Here is a 17,786-nt window from a genome sequence, read left to right on the forward strand (position 1 = left end):
TACAACTTAAAGTAAACGAGAAATGGGAAAGTGTAAGGGTCTGAGCCACTTTACAAGGGCCACACAGTGATGGTCAGAGTGTCTCCAAAACAGTAGGCCCCAGTGTGCAGGGGTTAGTGCCTATCAAATGTGGGCCAAACCAGGACAGGCAGCAGGGTCACTGAAGTCCGGAGCTCACTGATGAGTGAGGAACAAAGTGAGCCAGTCAGGGTCAAGCCCACAGGATGGTGACTGCAACACACACTGCTGGAAGAGTTAACACTGGCTCTGATACAAAGAGGTCAGGAAACACAGGTCAGTGCAACTCCACACAGCTGATCTTAAAGTCGATGAATGCCCTAATGCCACATTCTCCTCCCTCATCTGCTCCTAGGGAGATATGTCTGACTGCCCGCTGCTCTGTGTGTGTGTGTGTGTGTGTGTGTGTGTGTGTGTCTGCTCACTGCCCCCTAGTGTGTGTGTGTGTTTTCAATATCACAAATGGGTTAAATGCAGACACTCAGTTTCTTCAAAGGGATTAATAAATTATCGCCTTCGTCTAAAAGGAGTGTCTACAAACGTTTGGGCACAGTGTTTATCCGTCCAAATATCAAAGCTTTATATGATCTCATACTGCTACATAATCAACATCCATGGCTGCACGAGCCAGAGGTCAGCTGGACACAGGGTGCTGACCCCAGAGAGAGAGAGAGATCCTTTAGAAAGTAAGTAATCTATGCAACTTGAGTGAACAGGTTTAGAAACTGTACTGTGGTATTGAGCAGAGACTCATTTTTCTTTCATTCATTCATTTTCTATAACCACTTCATCCTGGTCAGGATCCCAATGTGTCTGGAGCCTACCCTGAATCACTGGACACAAGGCAGGAACACACTCTGAACAAGTCGTCTCTAAAGGACATGTCACTAATACACACAGTGAACAGTGTGAACGTCTAATTACATGCTTTTCTATAGAGATTATACAAGCTTAAGTATTAGGGGTGTCTACAACCCCATGGTCATATAGCAGTGGTTCCCAAAGGGGGGGGGCCGGAGGGGGGGCTCAGAGCTATTGCAGTGGGGGCACAGCAAGGCACGTGACAGAGATACATAATGCCCGTCCTCCAATGCAAATGTGTTTTTGTTGTTGTTTTGTTCAATAGGAAATTGAAGTTGTGTATGAAAGTGTATAGTATCTGTGTGATGCACTGCATTAGAATATATACACTGTTTATATTTCTATGTCCTACAAGACGTTTCACCAAGAGGTGTGTACTCACTTAATATATTCCCATGTCTAATGAGACTACTGCAATGTCCAATCTTCAGGGAGAGGAATCAATACGGAAGAATAACACACACTCCTCCACATATTTGTAGTTGGACTCTTTTCCCATATCCAGTCGATTCATGGCGTCAGTCTCCTACTTGCAGCTCGCACTAGAAACATTTAAGGCCAAAAGTTCAGACTCTGGTTTTTCACAACTCCACACATTTCATAACACGTTTAGATTAGGATTATCGATTATATGCCTCACAGACAGTCACCCGGAGGAAACCCACGCAGACACAGGGAGAACACACTACACTCCTCACAGACAGTCACCCGGAGGAAACCCACACAGACACAGGGAGAACACACCACACTCCTCACAGACAGTCACCCGGAGGAAACCCACGCAGAGACATGGAGAACACACCACACTCCTCACAGACAGTCACCCGGAGGAAACCCACACAGACACAGGGAGAACACACCACACTCCTCACAGACAGTCACCTGGAGGAAACCCACACAGAGACATGGAGAACACACCACACTCCTCACAGACAGTCACCCGGAGGAAACCCACGCAGACACATGGAGAACACACCACACTCCTCACAGACAGTCACCCGGAGGAAACCCACGCAGACACAGAGAGAACACACCACACTCCTCACAGACAGTCACCCGGAGGAAACCCACGCAGACACATGGAGAACACACCACACTCCTCACAGACAGTCACCCGGAGGAAACCCACGCAGACACAGGGAGAACACACCACACTCCTCACAGACAGTCACCCGGAGGAAACCCACGCAGACACAGGGAGAACACACCACACTCCTCACAGACAGTCACCCGGAGGAAACCCACGCAGACACAGGGAGAACACACCACACTCCTCACAGACAGTCACCCGGAGGAAACCCACGCAGACACAGGGAGAACACACCACACTCCTCACAGACAGTCACCCGGAGGAAACCCACGCAGACACATGGAGAACACACCACACTCCTCACAGACAGTCACCCGGAGGAAACCCACGCAGACACAGGGAGAACACACCACACTCCTCACAGACAGTCACCCGGAGGAAACCCACGCAGACACAGGGAGAACACACCACACTCCTCACAGACAGTCACCCGGAGGAAACCCACGCAGACACAGGGAGAACACACCACACTCCTCACAGACAGTCACCCGGAGGAAACCCACGCAGACACAGGGAGAACACACCACACTCCTCACAGACAGTCACCCGGAGGAAACCCACGCAGACACAGAGAGAACACACCACACTCCTCACAGACAGTCACCCGGAGGAAACCCACGCAGACACAGAGAGAACACACCACACTCCTCACAGGCAGTCACCCGGAGGAAACCCACACAGACACAGGGAGAACACATCACTTAAGAACGACAAAGTGAATGCACTGGATTGGCCATCGCAGCTCACTTAGCTCTATTTTAGAATTACTTTATGTGGAGATATGAAAAAAATGTATGTGGAGTTGTGAAAAAAATTGAGTTTGAAAGACTTTGGCCCCATACAAGGTCAAAGCATCGTTCGGCTGAGTCGGTTAACCTCACGTTATAAAGAACACAGTTCACAGTCCTAATCACGAGGTCTATACAGGAATGAAGATACCACCATCTTCAGCTCATGTCCAGAATTTAAAACAGTGGTTCTATAAAAAATTAAATGAACACCATTTCCCATTTGCCTTTTTTGTTTTATGCTGGAGCCAATGGGTTAATGGGGGCTCACTGGTCCTGGAGGGCTCGAGGCCAACCCTCCTGATATAATGTATCTGTTAATTGCCACGTTTGGTGGATGTGTTGGTCTCTGGAACTGTAGATGAACAAGAAGCCAGCTACAGTTTATGTGAGAAGTACCTAATGGAACAAGGGAAGCTAATGGTTTTTCACATTAATAACACCATGTGAACAAACCTGGGCTGTAGCTGAATGTCCCTGGATTAAATAGACGAAGGTTTCAAGAAAAAAGCTTAAGATTTTTATATGGAAAATATTTAGTAAAACTTGCTCAGTCTTTCACTCACTCACTCGCTCACTCACTCACTCTTAACATCTTCCACAAGGGGCACTAATTAATGCTTCACGTTATTGACATCATTTTGCCTTGTCCTTATCTGAATGCTTATCTGACAGCACTCAACAGTAACATGTTGTATGTATTGAGTTAGCTACATTTAACTGCTGCCGAAACAAAACCTTGTATGTTCCAGTAGGTCCCTCTACAGGAGAAAGCAAAACAAACCATTTCACTGAGATTTAAAGGACCATTTCTATTGTTTGGGCTGCTTTGTTATACATAAGGGAAAGAGGAAATGAGATTTCACTTTAACACAGTTGTGTTCGGTGGTCTTCGGTCTGATAGCGGGGAGTCCTTGTTAACTGCAGGAGTTTGGGATCTCAGTTGTCTCCGTGGCTGGACGTGCAGTTACGTAGACGGGTGCAGGTGGCGAGGCGGTTGCCCTCCCAGTACCCGGCATCCTGTCCATCGTGGCACCGGCACTTAGTGCAGGAGTCGACCCACACCGGCTCTCCTGCGGGGATCACCCTGGTTCTGGAGGCGTCCGCGTAGCAGTTGGGACCTGAGGGGCCACAGATCATTAACAATAAATGTGTTCCAGTCCATTCACCAGGACAAGATACTCACATTCGATGGAAATGAGCAGGTACGGTTTGTTCCGTAACACTTTAGTGTGAATCAGTGTAAAGTACTGAATGCTCATTGAATTTTTGAATTACCCATAACCCCCTGTGGAAACCATAATAGGCAGATGCTCACATCTTTTAATGCCTCTAATCTACACACATCCTCCTTACAGACAGTTGTGGCAGTTTACCAGTGGTGCAGCTGATCCAGTTTAATACAGGAATGTTATCACTCAACTGAGCCAATAAAACGGACTGTTTACTGCATTGCCAGCTCAGTAGAGAGCGCTAGAGAGACATGAGAGAGAGGACAGTGTCACTGGCTTTTTTACCAACTACCTTTCACTGAATTTTAATGGAACACCGCTGGTTACGAGGTGGGCTAATGATGCGGACACAGAGAGAGTGTAATGCACTGAAAATGGCCTAATCACGCTGGTTACACTCCTTCACCGTGTCCTAACTGCAGGTGCTGTGAGTGAGAGAGAGAACAGAATGTTCCCATTATAATCAGTACATTCTCTCTACACCAGCCACAAGGGTCAGCACACGATGTTTGATGGACGTCCATTTTCTGTTTTAGGTAAAATCTCCAGCTGTTTACTGATTGGTTATTATTTGATATATGTTCTAAAGCAGACTATACACTTGTGGTGCAGACGCTCTCTTGTGTTACCCACTTTACAGTTTTGTAAAGTGAGTTTAACGTCACTGTTTACGAGATTGCTCTCGTTTTAGCCGTTTTTGCTCTGTTCTCTTTCTTCTCCGTTCTCGTTTTCTCTGTTTTTACCCAGTGCTGTTATTTCTTCGCACTCGTTGTGTCTGTTTTGCTACCTTTAACCTCGTCTTTGCGCTCTCACATAAACGTGGGTCCAGCGCTGCGATTGGACAGACTCAGGCGAGGGGGCGGGGCCATTCTTGAGGTCAGTAGCAGAGCAGAATCAGAACGACTCGTTTTATCCCAGGTTTCATTGGCTCCAGATACTCACATAAATGTGCACATGAACTGAACAAGTGACACCGTCATACCCTTTAAAGCGTAATAAAACAGACTGTGTGTTACTCTACTTTAACCAATTTATCCACTGTAATCAGTTGTTTTCCCCACATGTTGAACAGATGTTTATATGTAAATTCTGACCCCCAAGGCTGCCTTCCTTTTTGTTTTCTCAGGGTAAATACTATAATTACCTGCGTATATTACAGCGCGCAGAGCCGCAGCGAGCTGTGGAGTGAATTTCACCAGGAGCATAATCGCGTTTCTTGGCAATAAATGAGAGGGAGTGCGGCTGAAAAGAGTGCGTGCCCTCGCATTTTCTGCTTTATTGCAAATCTGGGATTAGGAGAGGATATTGCGCGAGGTTATTAGCAGCCGAACCTTCGCATGTGCGCAGCTGGATTGCAGACCAAAGTGCTTCTGCGTCTGTTTTATGTGGACTATTTGCATGTGCCGTTGGCAGCCACAATTATGGAGTGTGTGACTGTCTGAGAAACAGAGGGATTAGTGACGAGGCACTATGTTATTGTTTGCCAAAGGAGTTTTTTGGCATCCAAGCAATATTTAAAAGAGCTTACCGTCTTTGCAGTCGGGACAACACTTCCCTGGCTGATAGACAGGGTTCACACACGGCGGAGGGGCGCAGTCTGCCACCAGACACCTGGCAATGCCGTCACTGTCGCAGGTACACTGCTCACACTCCGAGGGCTGAGGAACACACACACATTATTCGTTAGAAGAGCCAGCGCACATTTTTACCACTCACCATTTTATGACATTTTTTGAATGAATATTTTACTGACTAGTTTTTTTCTGCACCATGTACCTCTCATGGGTTTAAGCTCCGTACAGGGGTTACCTGAAAATACTAGATACTAGGTTTACTACAGAATCTCTGAAATAGACATCAAGCTTCATCTAAGTGTCAGTAGAACTGCTGTTTTGTAACAGACGTTGTAATGGGCTGCTGGACGTATATGTTTTCGTGACTACGCTGGGTTCCCCTTGCATTCTGAATGTTTACACCAATAAAAATGGCCAGATATGGCCCAGCATCGTTATAGGCAAATACTTTCACTTCTGTTCTAACTACAATTAAATGAACACACCACACTTCTCACAGACAGTCACCCGGAGGAAACCCACGCAGACACAGGGAGAACACACCACACTCCTCACAGACAGTCACCCGGAGGAAACCCACGCAGACACAGGGAGAACACACCACACTCCTCACAGACAGTCACCCGGAGGAAACCCACGCAGACACAGGGAGAACACACCACACTCCTCACAGACAATCACCCGGAGGAAACCCACGCAGACACAGGGAGAACACACCACACTCCTAACAGACAGTCACCCGGAGGAAACCCACACAGACACAGGGAGAACACACCACACTCCTCACAGACAGTCACCCGGAGGACACCCACGCAGACACAGTGAGAACACACCACACTCCTCACAGACAGTCACCCGGAGGAAACCCACACAGACACAGAGGGAGAACACCACACTCCTCACAGACAGTCACCCGGAGGAAACCCACGCAGACACAGAGAGAACACACCACACTCCTCACAGACTGTTCTGATCTGTTCTCATCTTTGTAATTGTTTTTTCTGGGGTGACTGAGGCTCTCCAACTGCTTCCAAAAAACGTAACTGTGAATGGAACAAACTGGTAGTTGTCTTTGTTCCAGTCGTTTATCAACTTTGCAACACAAGCATGAATACACACGGGGAAGTCCTACAGAGGAATACACTTGTCAGTCATGCAGAAAGTAGTTAAAACAACTAGAAGCTTTAGCCTCAGCGAATGCCTTTTCATGAACGTTGTCTTTAGAAGGAACGTCTGTGTGTGTGTATCAGCCAAAGGTTGTGTGTATAACATGTTTAATATGGATTTCTTAATTGAATGAATTCCAATGGAAGTGGGGTGTGACTTTATTGTAAGTAAATTTAACAAATCATTCAAGCAATTGACAAAAAATAGGGTCAGAGTTTCCCTAGTTTCAAAAGAAACAAATGTGAAACAAAGGTGAACTTTCCCTTTAAGAAGAAAACCTTTAGGGTCTCCACTGTTTTTTTTATTTTTTGGCTTAAGTCAGAGTGTACCTTGTTGCTACGACAACACTTTTTAGCACAATATCACCCAAGCATGTTATACAACATCTCCAAATCTTCCAGGAGGAAAAACACAGATTCTGTAAGACCCCCCCTGGCCCCGGCCCTCCCCCAAGACGCTGTTTAAGTGGAGGCGGTGCTGCCCCCTGGGGCTCAGATGTGGAGGTGGTGGTTAAATGGACTGGAAGGAAGCGTCTGCCCACAGACCTGTCAGAGACTCAGATCACCCCCAGGGTTCCTCCAATAGATGAAATCACCCAATCGCATAACACCCAGCACTACTGTGCTGCTCCGGGGTGTCTCCAGAGTACAGGAATGTACCGGTGATGCCAGAAAACATGGAGCTATTTTCCCATTACCTCCACAGTGAGGGACTCCTCAGGGCATCTCTTAGTCCATGACGCAGTAACCGTAGGAGAGATAAGGCTTGGGGACCCCATCCCATATTTCTTCTGAAACCAAGGTCTTTAACGTGGTTCTTTAGCGTGTTTTCCCATTTGACGGAGTATTAGCCTTTACTTCCTTGGGAATAACCACCTCCTTGTTTCTACAGCTCCACAATTACAGACCATTATTAGATCCCTTCTATTCTCTGACCTTCATACATTTTACCCCCACTTTCCCCCTGTTCCTCAGCGCTCAGGACCCCCACAGAGCAGGTGTGATGTGGTGGTGGATCACTCTCAGCGCTGCAGTGACACTGACGTGGTGGTGGTGTGGATCAGACACAGCAGGTGCTGCTGGAGCAGCCTGACAAATGTAACTGTAAAGTCACTGTTGGAGATACATGTTTATCTTTGGACAGCGATGATATGAAGTACAGTCTTTGTACTATTTTTGATTAAATATAATGCTTCAATCATTTTTATTTACATTTTGTACCAACATTTTTTTCCTTGGACATTTACAGCTCACTTTTCCCTGCTTTTACAGTCCTCTGACTCCAAAGCAGTGTTGTGTACCTCTCAGCCACAGCACTGTGCTGCCCTCTAGTGTCCATCAGCCATGAACTCCCACTGTACCTCACTGCATTTGGACAAAAAGCCACTCTCTGCATCTTTGGGAGGAGGTGGAGTGGTGTTTATGATCCAGAACTAATCCTCTGACTCCATGTCCTGACCTCACTAACGCTTATGTGACTGCCATTGACTCCTCACAGAGAAATAGAGGCTGATACTGCAGGGACAGGGGCACAGACTCCAGATTAGTATATTATCCACAACGTGGCTGACCGTGTAAATGCAGGAGTGGGGTGTAGTGGGAGGGGCTGAGCAAACAAGAGGTACATCAACATTATATTAGCATTAGTCATTGTGGTGTGTTTGTTTACAGTAGTAAATACTGCCATATTTAATAATTAATTATTAGTCAAATTAATGGTAATCATTATCAGACAGTGGGAGAAACAGTGTAACAGCCACTAGTTCCAACTAACCACAAGGTGGCGGTGTTGATCTAATAAAGTGAACATGCACTTTTCCCTCACGCCCCAACACCTCAATTCAGTCTACACCTTCATGTCCCCTTCCCTTGTCCTTCAGCCACTTCCCCACACTTCTGCCCAGTAAACAACGTCCCTGGACGTTCAAAATAGGTCTAAAAGTAGTCTGTCCGTCAAGGACATATTTTAAACGTCAACGGACGTCCAGAATCCATCTTAATAAGTTAGTTATCAGTGGTGACCAATTAATAACGTCAGTGGACGTCCAAAATACGTCTAATTGTCGTCTTTTCAATGTCTGTGTTTGGACGTCTTTTCAACTTTCATTTTCAACCTTAAGAGAACGTTGATTAGACGGCAGTCATTACGTTATTTCAACGTTGAATCAACGGCTAATTGTTTACTGGAGTGCTTAAGATCACTGTCCTGGTGGAATAGTTCTAATCAAGTTTATTCCGGTGTTGTTTCTGTATTTCTAAATAATCCTCCAGAGCACCAGTTCCTTTCTCATCAAAACAGACCCACACCATGATGCTCCCACCCCCATGCTTCACAGCTGAGATCCTGAATCATGCAGTCGTCCCAAATTGCTCCAAAGTAGGAACCTGATATTTCTGAGACTTAACATTACGACCATCTCTGTAAACTGGTGTAGGACCCTCGCGTACCGCCAACACAGCTCTGATCTCTCAGGGCACGGTCCCCACAAGGCCTCTGAGGGTGTCCTGTTGTGTCTGGAACCTACACATTAGCAGTAGACACTTTAAGCTGCGAGGTGGGCGTCCATGGAGTAGACGGTGTTTCTCGACACATCCCACAGTTGCTGCATCAGGTTGAGATCAGATTTTTAGGTCAAGCCGACATTTTGAAGCCAACACTGTCTCTGTAAAGGGCTGCAGTAAAAGTTTAAGAAGGTGCTTCATGTCAAAGTAACATTCGCATGAACACAAAGACCCGAGGTTTCCCAGAAGAACGTCTCCCAGGGCATCAACCTGTCTCCTTCTTCTTCCCATACAGTGTCCTGGTGCTGCCTCTTCTCCAGGTCATCCACATGAGGAAAGAGACTGTGGTTCATCAGATTAGGCCCCTTCTCCTGCTGCACCATTGTGGGGACTTGTATATCTCTGTTTACACAGTGTGGGACTTGTCTTCCTTAAATTAAATTCATTACATTTTAAGGTGAAGACATGTGTCTTCTGGGTTCATTGTGGGTTAATGTTAAAATTAAAGGAGTGTCTGCAAAGAAATATATACAGTATATATTTTTAGGTAACTAAATAACGTCCCCACAATTCACAAATACAAGGCTGTGTGTAGTTTTAGGGAGTGGGGACTGCTATATCACGGTTTACGTACATTATGGGGACTAATGTAAATCTTTACATTTTAAGGTGGAGACATGTTTTAAAGTCTAATTAAGTTTAGGACTAGGTTTAAGCTGGTATTCCTCATGTGAAAAAGAATGGTAAGTCCCCACAAATGAATGGAAGTCTATGTAATGTCCCCACAATTCACACATACAAGATTCGTGTGTTTCGTGTGTGCGTACCTGGAAGCTCTGTCCGAGCTCGTAGACCTGTCCCCGGTGCTCGCAGCCGATGCTCTCGCACCGCGGGCAGCAGTCGCTCGGGTAGTGGCTCACGTGGATGCACGCGGCGGGTAGCACCGTGCACTCCGTGCGCGCGCACACCGAGCCCTGCGCCGTGCACTCGCACTGACTGCAGTGGTCCGAGTCCAGAAAGTACCACTCTCCCACGTAGTACACCGAGCCGTTCGCCTCGCACATCTCCTCCGGAGCCGAACCGGGCAACGGGGAGGAGAGGGACAGGCGCGCGGTGAGCGCGAGCAGCAGCACGGAGCCCAGCACGGACATGGTTTAAAATCCCAAAACACACAGACAGTCACAGACAGACAGTCAGTCTCACTCATTCACACACACTCACACATTCACACTCTTGAGTTTCTATAGAGTTCCACAGTGAAGCGCAGCGCCACTCACTCTCAAAAAGTGTATGGGCTCTGTCCCAATTCTTCTCCTAAGCTCTAACGCCCCCTATGAAGTGCACACTTGCGGAACTGAAGTTCACATTTGCACTTTGTGTACTTCTGAGCGCCTCCATCTGTTTTCTGATATCCAGATTTGTCCCGTTTGTCCAAGCTCTGAAAACCCAGTGCACAAGGGCACACTAAACACATGCAGTGATGCTCTAGGATTCATCTTCATTGTGATAGGAAAACACACCGGAAAAACTCAGGAGGGTTACCTCTCTCTAAAGTGTATAGTCTCAACATTCTAGGTCAACAATACAATAGCACTGGCTGTGTCCCAGTTCATTAAGGTCCCCCTGGATGTGCACACTTTCTTGTCATTCTAGAGCAACATCAGGAGAGTCAAGTACCAAGCACTAGCTCTGTCACGTTTGTTCCCCAATGTCGTATAAGAAACACACACCTTTGGATTGTTGGTGAAGGGTTGAGAACAGGGGCATACACATTGGCCCTGTCCGCTTCTTGCCTTAAAACAAAATCCCTCTTCAAAGCGCATGTTTGTGCATCCTTTTAGAAACAACAAAAGGGTTGTAAGCACTGGTCCATTCCAAATCTTGCATTATCATTTCTACTCAAACATTCATTCATTATCTGTAACCCTTATCCAGTTCAGGGTCGCGGCGGGTCCAGAGCCTACCTGGAATCATTGGGTGCAAGGCAGGAATACACCCTGGAGGGGGCGCCAGTCCTTCACAGGGCAATATACACATTCACTCACACCTACAAACACTTTTGTGTAGCCAATCCACCTACCAACGGGGGGTTTTGTAGAGAGGAAACCCACGCAGACACAGGGAGAACACACCACACTCCTCACAGACAGTCACCCAGAGGAAACCCACGCAGACACAGGGAGAACACACCACACTCCTCACAGACAGTCACCCGGAGGAAACCCACGCAGACACAGGGAGAACACACCACACTCCTCACAGACAGTCACCCAGAGGAAACCCACGCAGACACAGGGAGAACACACCACACTCCTCACAGACAGTCACCCGGAGGAAACCCACGCAGACACAGGGAGAACACACCACACTCCTCACAGACAGTCACCCAGAGCGGGAATCGAACCCACAACCTCCAGGTCCCTGGAGCTGTGTGACTGCGACACTAACCTGCTGCACCACCGTGCAGCCCCTTCTACTCAAACATGCCTAAGAAAAATATAAAGTGACTACAGCTGGAAAGAAATATAGCCAAAGCAGGCTATGAGAATAGAAATCATGTGATCTGCTGTGGAAACAAATACATTCTGTCATGGGATCCACATCCTGCTGTAGGATAATGTCATTTAAACGTTTTGTAATGGGGGGTGGGGTTTATAATGACCATATTTAGGACTACAGCATTATTTCTAAATGAGAAAATTTGATGGTGAGAAACAAAATAACTGTTTTATTTCCTGGTAGAGTTGAATGAACGAATGCCATTCGTCTTTATAATTTGGTATAGACCTAATTCCATAGGGCATTAGATTAGCTACAAAACGACAACACCACTAGTGGTCTGTGGCTTTTATCAACTCCGCAGAATGAGTAGAAATTCCAATTATACACGTAGAAATACAATAATTAACAAATACACAACAGAAACACTCAGACTCTGGGGTAGGGCAGGAATTAGGACAAGGCCGGAGCCTGCGTTCTGTAATCTCGCGAGATTTTCTCCATGGCAACGAGACTGTGTACATTAGCTACTGAGCGCACAGAGAAGAAACGGCAGGTAAACAACAAACACCAAACTTTATACACAGCGAAACGACTTAACTGCTTCAAACACCGTGTTTCTCTCAGTGCAGTAGTTTACACACCAACAGCTGGCTGCACGAGGTATAGCGCGCTGAGGCTAAATAGAAAAAGACTGTTGTTGCCTGTCTTCCTGCTAATGAAGAGCGGAAGGGGAAGTCCACCCACCACAGAATTCAGTGTTTGAGATTCAAAGAGACTTTCACCGTGTTTAAGTGTGAAACAGTTGATTTTAGAGAAACCTATCAACTCATTAATTTACAGTGGTGGTGATAGTGCTCTGTTTATGACCGTTTTTGTTTGCTATCTAAAACCAGCTGTGAATTTACGTACTTCTCATAATGGTGAAAATGGTAAAATATTGGTTATTAATTATTTCATTTGGGTGCTATTTTTTATTATTTTTTTGCTGCGCTGTGTATTTTTAAGTACTTGTTGATCAAAAAGCTCATCTAAAAACCATCGTAATACAGTGTCCCTGGCTAAATTTGTCACTATTTAGTCACAGGGGAGTCTAATTATTTCAGTGTGCTATAATCTAGCCTCACGCTCTGGATTCTGCCAGCTGCTTTCTGATTGGCTCTCTGCTTCCTTCTGCACGTCATGCCCAAATAGCAGACTTGTGATTGGTTCTTTTGCGTGTCAGTCGCTCCCTAAAGACTCTGGCGCAAGACTACAATTTAGTAAACTAAAATTTACTACAGTGTCGCAGTCACACAGCTCCAGGGACCTGGGGGTTGTGGGTAAGAGTCCCGCTCCCAGTTACTGTCTGTGAGGAGTGTGGTGTGTTCTCCCCGTGTCTGTGTGGGTTTCTTCCCACAAACACACGCTGGTAGGTGGATTGGCGTTAGAGACAATGAATGAACTACCTCTTTTCCGACATGGGTTCCTTTTACAGGAAGACACACTTTAACCCTGTGTTTATTCAGAGAGAGTGAAAATTATGGAGCCCTAGAAGGACCAAATGTAAGAGGAAAAATATTTTGAAGGAAAAAAAATGGCCCACAATTTCTCAACTCGTTCACACTGTTTTTAAATCTCCACTCAATTTCTTTCTAAAAGTGAAGACATTTAATTTATTGTTCCAAACTATTATAAAGACACTCAAATTAAAGAAAGTAATGGAGAGCTCATTTCCACGTGGTACGCTACTGTGGACAATTACAGAAACAAAAGTTAGAACGACTTGTATACTGTGACCACAAGTAATAATTTAAAAACAAATAATAATAAATGCACGTATGTTTAAGAAAACGAGAGAATGGCTTGTAAATTAGGGGAAAAATTGAGAAATAAAGTGTGAAACCTGTAAATATATGTGTTTTCCTTCCATCTTAATCATATTAATGAGACCATATTGATTTGCAGGTTGTAATGTAGATCCCTCTTTAATGTCTTGAAGGTGGTGGTCTGATGGAGAGTTTCCAGCTCCAGCCGTGTGTGTGGGACCTGGTGAAGGAGTGTGTCCCTGACTCGGAGCTTCCTGAGATTAAGGCTGTACTCGGAGAAGGACTGATTGACATGTACACTGAAACATACTCTGAGGTAAGGGGCTCTATTTGAGTTTACACGTCAAAGGACCTTTGTTTTCAAAGATCTCAGCGGCGTACTCTGAAAACTGACCAAACTGGTATTGTGCCACTATAAAAATTAGTGTGGGACTTTAGTTGCCTTCGTGAACTTTGTGGGAGTGGTTATTAGAATATGTTTATTGTTTATACGTTTGTGTGAATTAACTTGCTACTTCCTCACTGGACACTACATGTTAATGATATTTAATAATAGTGAAGAAAAGATAAAATGAGAAGAGAAGATATGATAAAAAATAATAATAATAAAATAGGATCAAATTAGAGAAGAGAAAACTTAACTGTAACAATTAAGGGTACGAAGTCCATACAGTGTGAAAGTGCTTAAATTGATTAGCCTGCTGAAAGGAGGATGCTAAAACCCACGTAGCACCATGTTATTGCCATAAAGGGTATAGTACACTGTCAGGAAAAATTGTCACCTGTTCTTACCAGTGGCGATTGCTCTAAGACTGCAAGAGAAGCTCAGCTTCCCCTAAAATGTAAAAAAATAAGTGATCAAATATATACTGTTGTGTGTACATGTCAGTGAATAAATATGCACTACAACGCGCTCAACTTTTGTTCAGAATCAGCTTCTTATCACTGGTAAAGACGCGGCTTTCCTCTCAATCATTCCCGCAGCTTCACGGTGCTTTAAACAGTGAGGACGCTCCACAGAGTTCAATAGCGAAGCAGTGAAGTGCAGTGAAACAAGACGAGTCATTGGATAAATGCTGGGCTTTGTCCCGCCCATCGGACGCTCAGCGTCTCTGGGGGTCTATGGGGCAGTGGGCTGGCCTCGGCTGGCCCGGACGCTCAGCTTCTGCATGATGATTGGATGATCTGTCTGAGGCTGAATCCCTTTTTGATTGACAGCGAAATGAGCGAATCAGCGACCCTAGCTCTGCTGGCCATTGAGAGGACACTGGTCAAGTCCCTGGAAAAGACGCCTTGTTGGTACGACAGGGTCACAGATCATTTTCTTAAAAAGGAACGGAGGGTAGAATTTACGTATAAATAAACAGACACATTTTATAATGTAGGCCGAAATTGAGCTTCCCCTCCTTGAAAGACCAGCGTCCGCCACTGGTTCTTACCTGTAGTTAGTTAATATAGTTGTACCTTATTCTATTATAATTGTGAGATCCTGTTGATTTCATACGCCCCGTTTCATCCCCAGGGCTTTTGTTCTTTAATTTTACACAGTTCTCTAATAAAGGATTTCAGTCATCCCCCTCTCCTTCTGAAGACGGGAATGTAATGTACTTTTAGAGAGTATAACTGGACTTTTGCACCTTTTTAAAAGTGTGTTAACACTGTAGCATTAGTGAACAATAGTGATCTTTAGTGACCATGAGGGCAGCCGTGGCCTAACCTTGAGGTTAGAGGAGCTTGAGGCCGGAGGGTTGCCCCCTGCCCCTAGTGTGTGTGTGTGTTCATGGATGGGTCAAATGCAGAGAAGTAATTTCCCCAAGGGGATCAATAAACATGTTTCTTCTTCAATAATGTACCTCTACCGTACCTTGTTTTTTGGAGAGTGTATGATGCAATGTTCTGCAACTTTGACAGAGATGACACACTAAAGTAGAGCTCAAAATTGCATTGCTTTTACAGTTTATAAGAGTGTAGCACTGTCAGATTTGGTGCGCAGAGGTCTGAGCTGCTGCCATGTGCTGTGTTATAAATGAGCGAAAATAAACATGGGCTTTAAACGCTCTGACTCCACTGCTGGAGTCTAAAATGACGTGTTCTTAGTTGTTTGCTAATGTTTCCGGCTGTCGTATGTTGTAAAGTTCAGCTTGGAGATGACCAATAAACAGACAGGAGGGAACCATCACAGGCTGGGGTGGATTTACAGATCTCCATAGAAAAGCACAGCTCAATAAATGGGGACTTTCTGGAGCAGCTGCACATGAGCCTCAGCTCGCCATGCCCAGTGATATCTAGGAGTATACGGCCCCCCAGCGTTGGGATGCTGAAGAGTTCAGCGACATTCTCTGATGTGATTGAGCTTTGTCCACTACCTTTTGGATTAGTCAGAGTGGTGTTTGTGATCCAGAACTAATCATCCAACATTAGAACTTACTCCACTAATGTTATTGTGGCTCAGTGCCATGACATTCTCACACCAAAGGTCCGACATCAAGTATAAAGCCTTTCCAGAAGAGCAGGAGCTTTTACTGCAACAGAAGTGAGCAAACAACCTGTTGATATCATTGAATTCAGAAGAAATATTAGACCAGCTGATATACCTTTTGATCATAAAATGTATGCTGCATCGCACTGGTTGAAATGCAGGAGGTATATAGAAGAGAACATGGGGGGGACGTTAGAGGATCGGGTCCTGGAGAACTCAGCAGAAGCAACAAGCCTGTTTTTTTGGAGCTTGGAACTACAGGGTGGATTCATTTCTATGCATACACCTTAATAAAATGGGAATGGTTGGTGATATTAACTTCCTGATTGTGGCACATTAGTATATGGGAGTCGGGAAACTGTTCAAGATGGGTGGTGACCATGGCGGCCATTTTGAAGTCGGCCATTTTGGATCCAACTTTTGTTTTTTCAATTGGAAGAGGGTCATGTGACACATCAAACTCATTGGGAATTTCACAAGAAAAACAATGGTGGGCGTTGGTTTTAACGTAACTTTATTTATTCATGAGTTATTTACCAGTTTCTGACCACTTATAAAATGTGTTCAAAGTGCTGCCCTGCCATCTTGAAAAGTTTCCCCCCTCCCATATACTAATGTGCCACCAACAGGAAGTTAATATCAGCAACCATTCCCGTTTTATTAAGGTGTATCCACCCTGTACATTTCAGTAAAAGGGAGGTGAGGGGGTGAAGTAAGTTTGGGTTTAGGGTTCAGACCCTCTGCCCCAGTCTAATCATTCCTAATGTTCCCTTTCCCTATCTCTGTTTTTTTTTTCTGGCTTGCAGTTGTAATGTGTGTAGATTTTGTCCAGCTCCTGGTCCCTCAGGACGGCACATATGACCCGTATCTGGTCTAGTAGTGTCGCTTGTCAGATCTTCAAGGAACATGAGGCAAATGCTGAGTGAGGTGATTACGGGAGTCGAGAAATATGTTGGTACCTTTCCTTGAAAGACTAAAGAAGCCCCCAGATTTCTCTGAAAAACTTCAAACTGAGTAAAGCAATTGTTATCCGGTGCAGCAGGTAGTGTCGCTGTCACACATCTCCCGGGGCCTTAGGGGCCTGTGCTCAAACCCCACACCACTATCACTGTCAGTGGGGAGTGTGGTATATTCTTCCTGTGTCTGTGTGGGTTTCCTCCGACAGTCCATCAGCAAATCTCTCTGTGGTGGCACCCTCAAGGGTACCTATAGGTAAGGACCCCAGTTATACCCTATTCTATTACATTTTTAGATTTCTAAGTTGTGTTGAGTTCATTTGCCCAATTTATGTCCTTGCCTTGTATTGTGTTCTTCTATTTAGCTGAGATCTGTAAGGAAAGATTACATATATTCACCTCTCTTTTTGGAGAAGAAAATGTATTGAACCTTTAGGGAACACAACTGGACTTTAACACCACTGCTGTACCTTTTAAGCATGCATTTACACTGGACCTCTACCATACCTTGTGTCTGAGAGTGTCGGTGGATTGGCTGTGTAAAAACTGTAACTGTGGCTCTCAGTGAGACTTGCAACTGTCAGCAAATGGTTTGGCTCACTGTTCCTGAGCAAGCCGCTGCAGCTGTCCCAGGTTTGAAGGGTGTCTTCTCCAGACTGCAGGTGTCAGCACTTTCCATAGACGTTTAATTGGAATTGTATCAGGGCTCCCAAGAGACCTGTTCAGAACCGTTTAACGTTTTGTTCTTAGCCATTCTTGGGAACAAAGAGAATCGAGCACATCACTCAGATACTCGGGTCACTGCACGGGAAA

General features: G+C 45.3%; 2 protein-coding genes across 6 annotated transcripts in view; one reads left to right on the plus strand and one right to left on the minus strand.

Annotated features, from left to right (window-relative positions):
- Positions 1-3,463: 3,463 nt before the first annotated feature.
- Positions 3,464-10,455, minus strand: zgc:113531 (uncharacterized protein LOC541359 homolog). The gene is made up of 3 exons (XM_066680297.1): positions 10,059-10,455; positions 5,518-5,647; positions 3,464-3,878 (listed from the first exon to the last, which is right to left on the minus strand). Exons 1-3 carry the CDS (start codon positions 10,380-10,382, stop codon positions 3,697-3,699), a joined length of 636 nt encoding a protein of 211 aa, XP_066536394.1. The 5' UTR covers positions 10,383-10,455; the 3' UTR covers positions 3,464-3,696.
- A 1,757-nt stretch (positions 10,456-12,212) lies between these two features.
- The window catches only part of ccdc24 (coiled-coil domain containing 24), a 30,317-nt gene continuing 24,743 nt past the window's right edge, over positions 12,213-17,786 (plus strand). For 2 of the 5 annotated variants that reach the window (XM_066681524.1, XM_066681528.1), the window contains exons 1-2: positions 12,512-12,662; positions 13,712-13,854. In XM_066681524.1, the coding sequence (XP_066537621.1) occupies positions 12,596-12,662; positions 13,712-13,854 (210 nt within the window). In that variant the 5' untranslated portion in view covers positions 12,512-12,595. The other 3 variants (XM_066681526.1, XM_066681527.1, XM_066681525.1) reach the window with 3 other exon arrangements.

Source organism: Hoplias malabaricus, chromosome 9 (assembly GCF_029633855.1).
Source record: "Hoplias malabaricus isolate fHopMal1 chromosome 9, fHopMal1.hap1, whole genome shotgun sequence".
In the NCBI taxonomy this organism is placed as follows: Eukaryota; Metazoa; Chordata; class Actinopteri; order Characiformes; family Erythrinidae; genus Hoplias; species Hoplias malabaricus.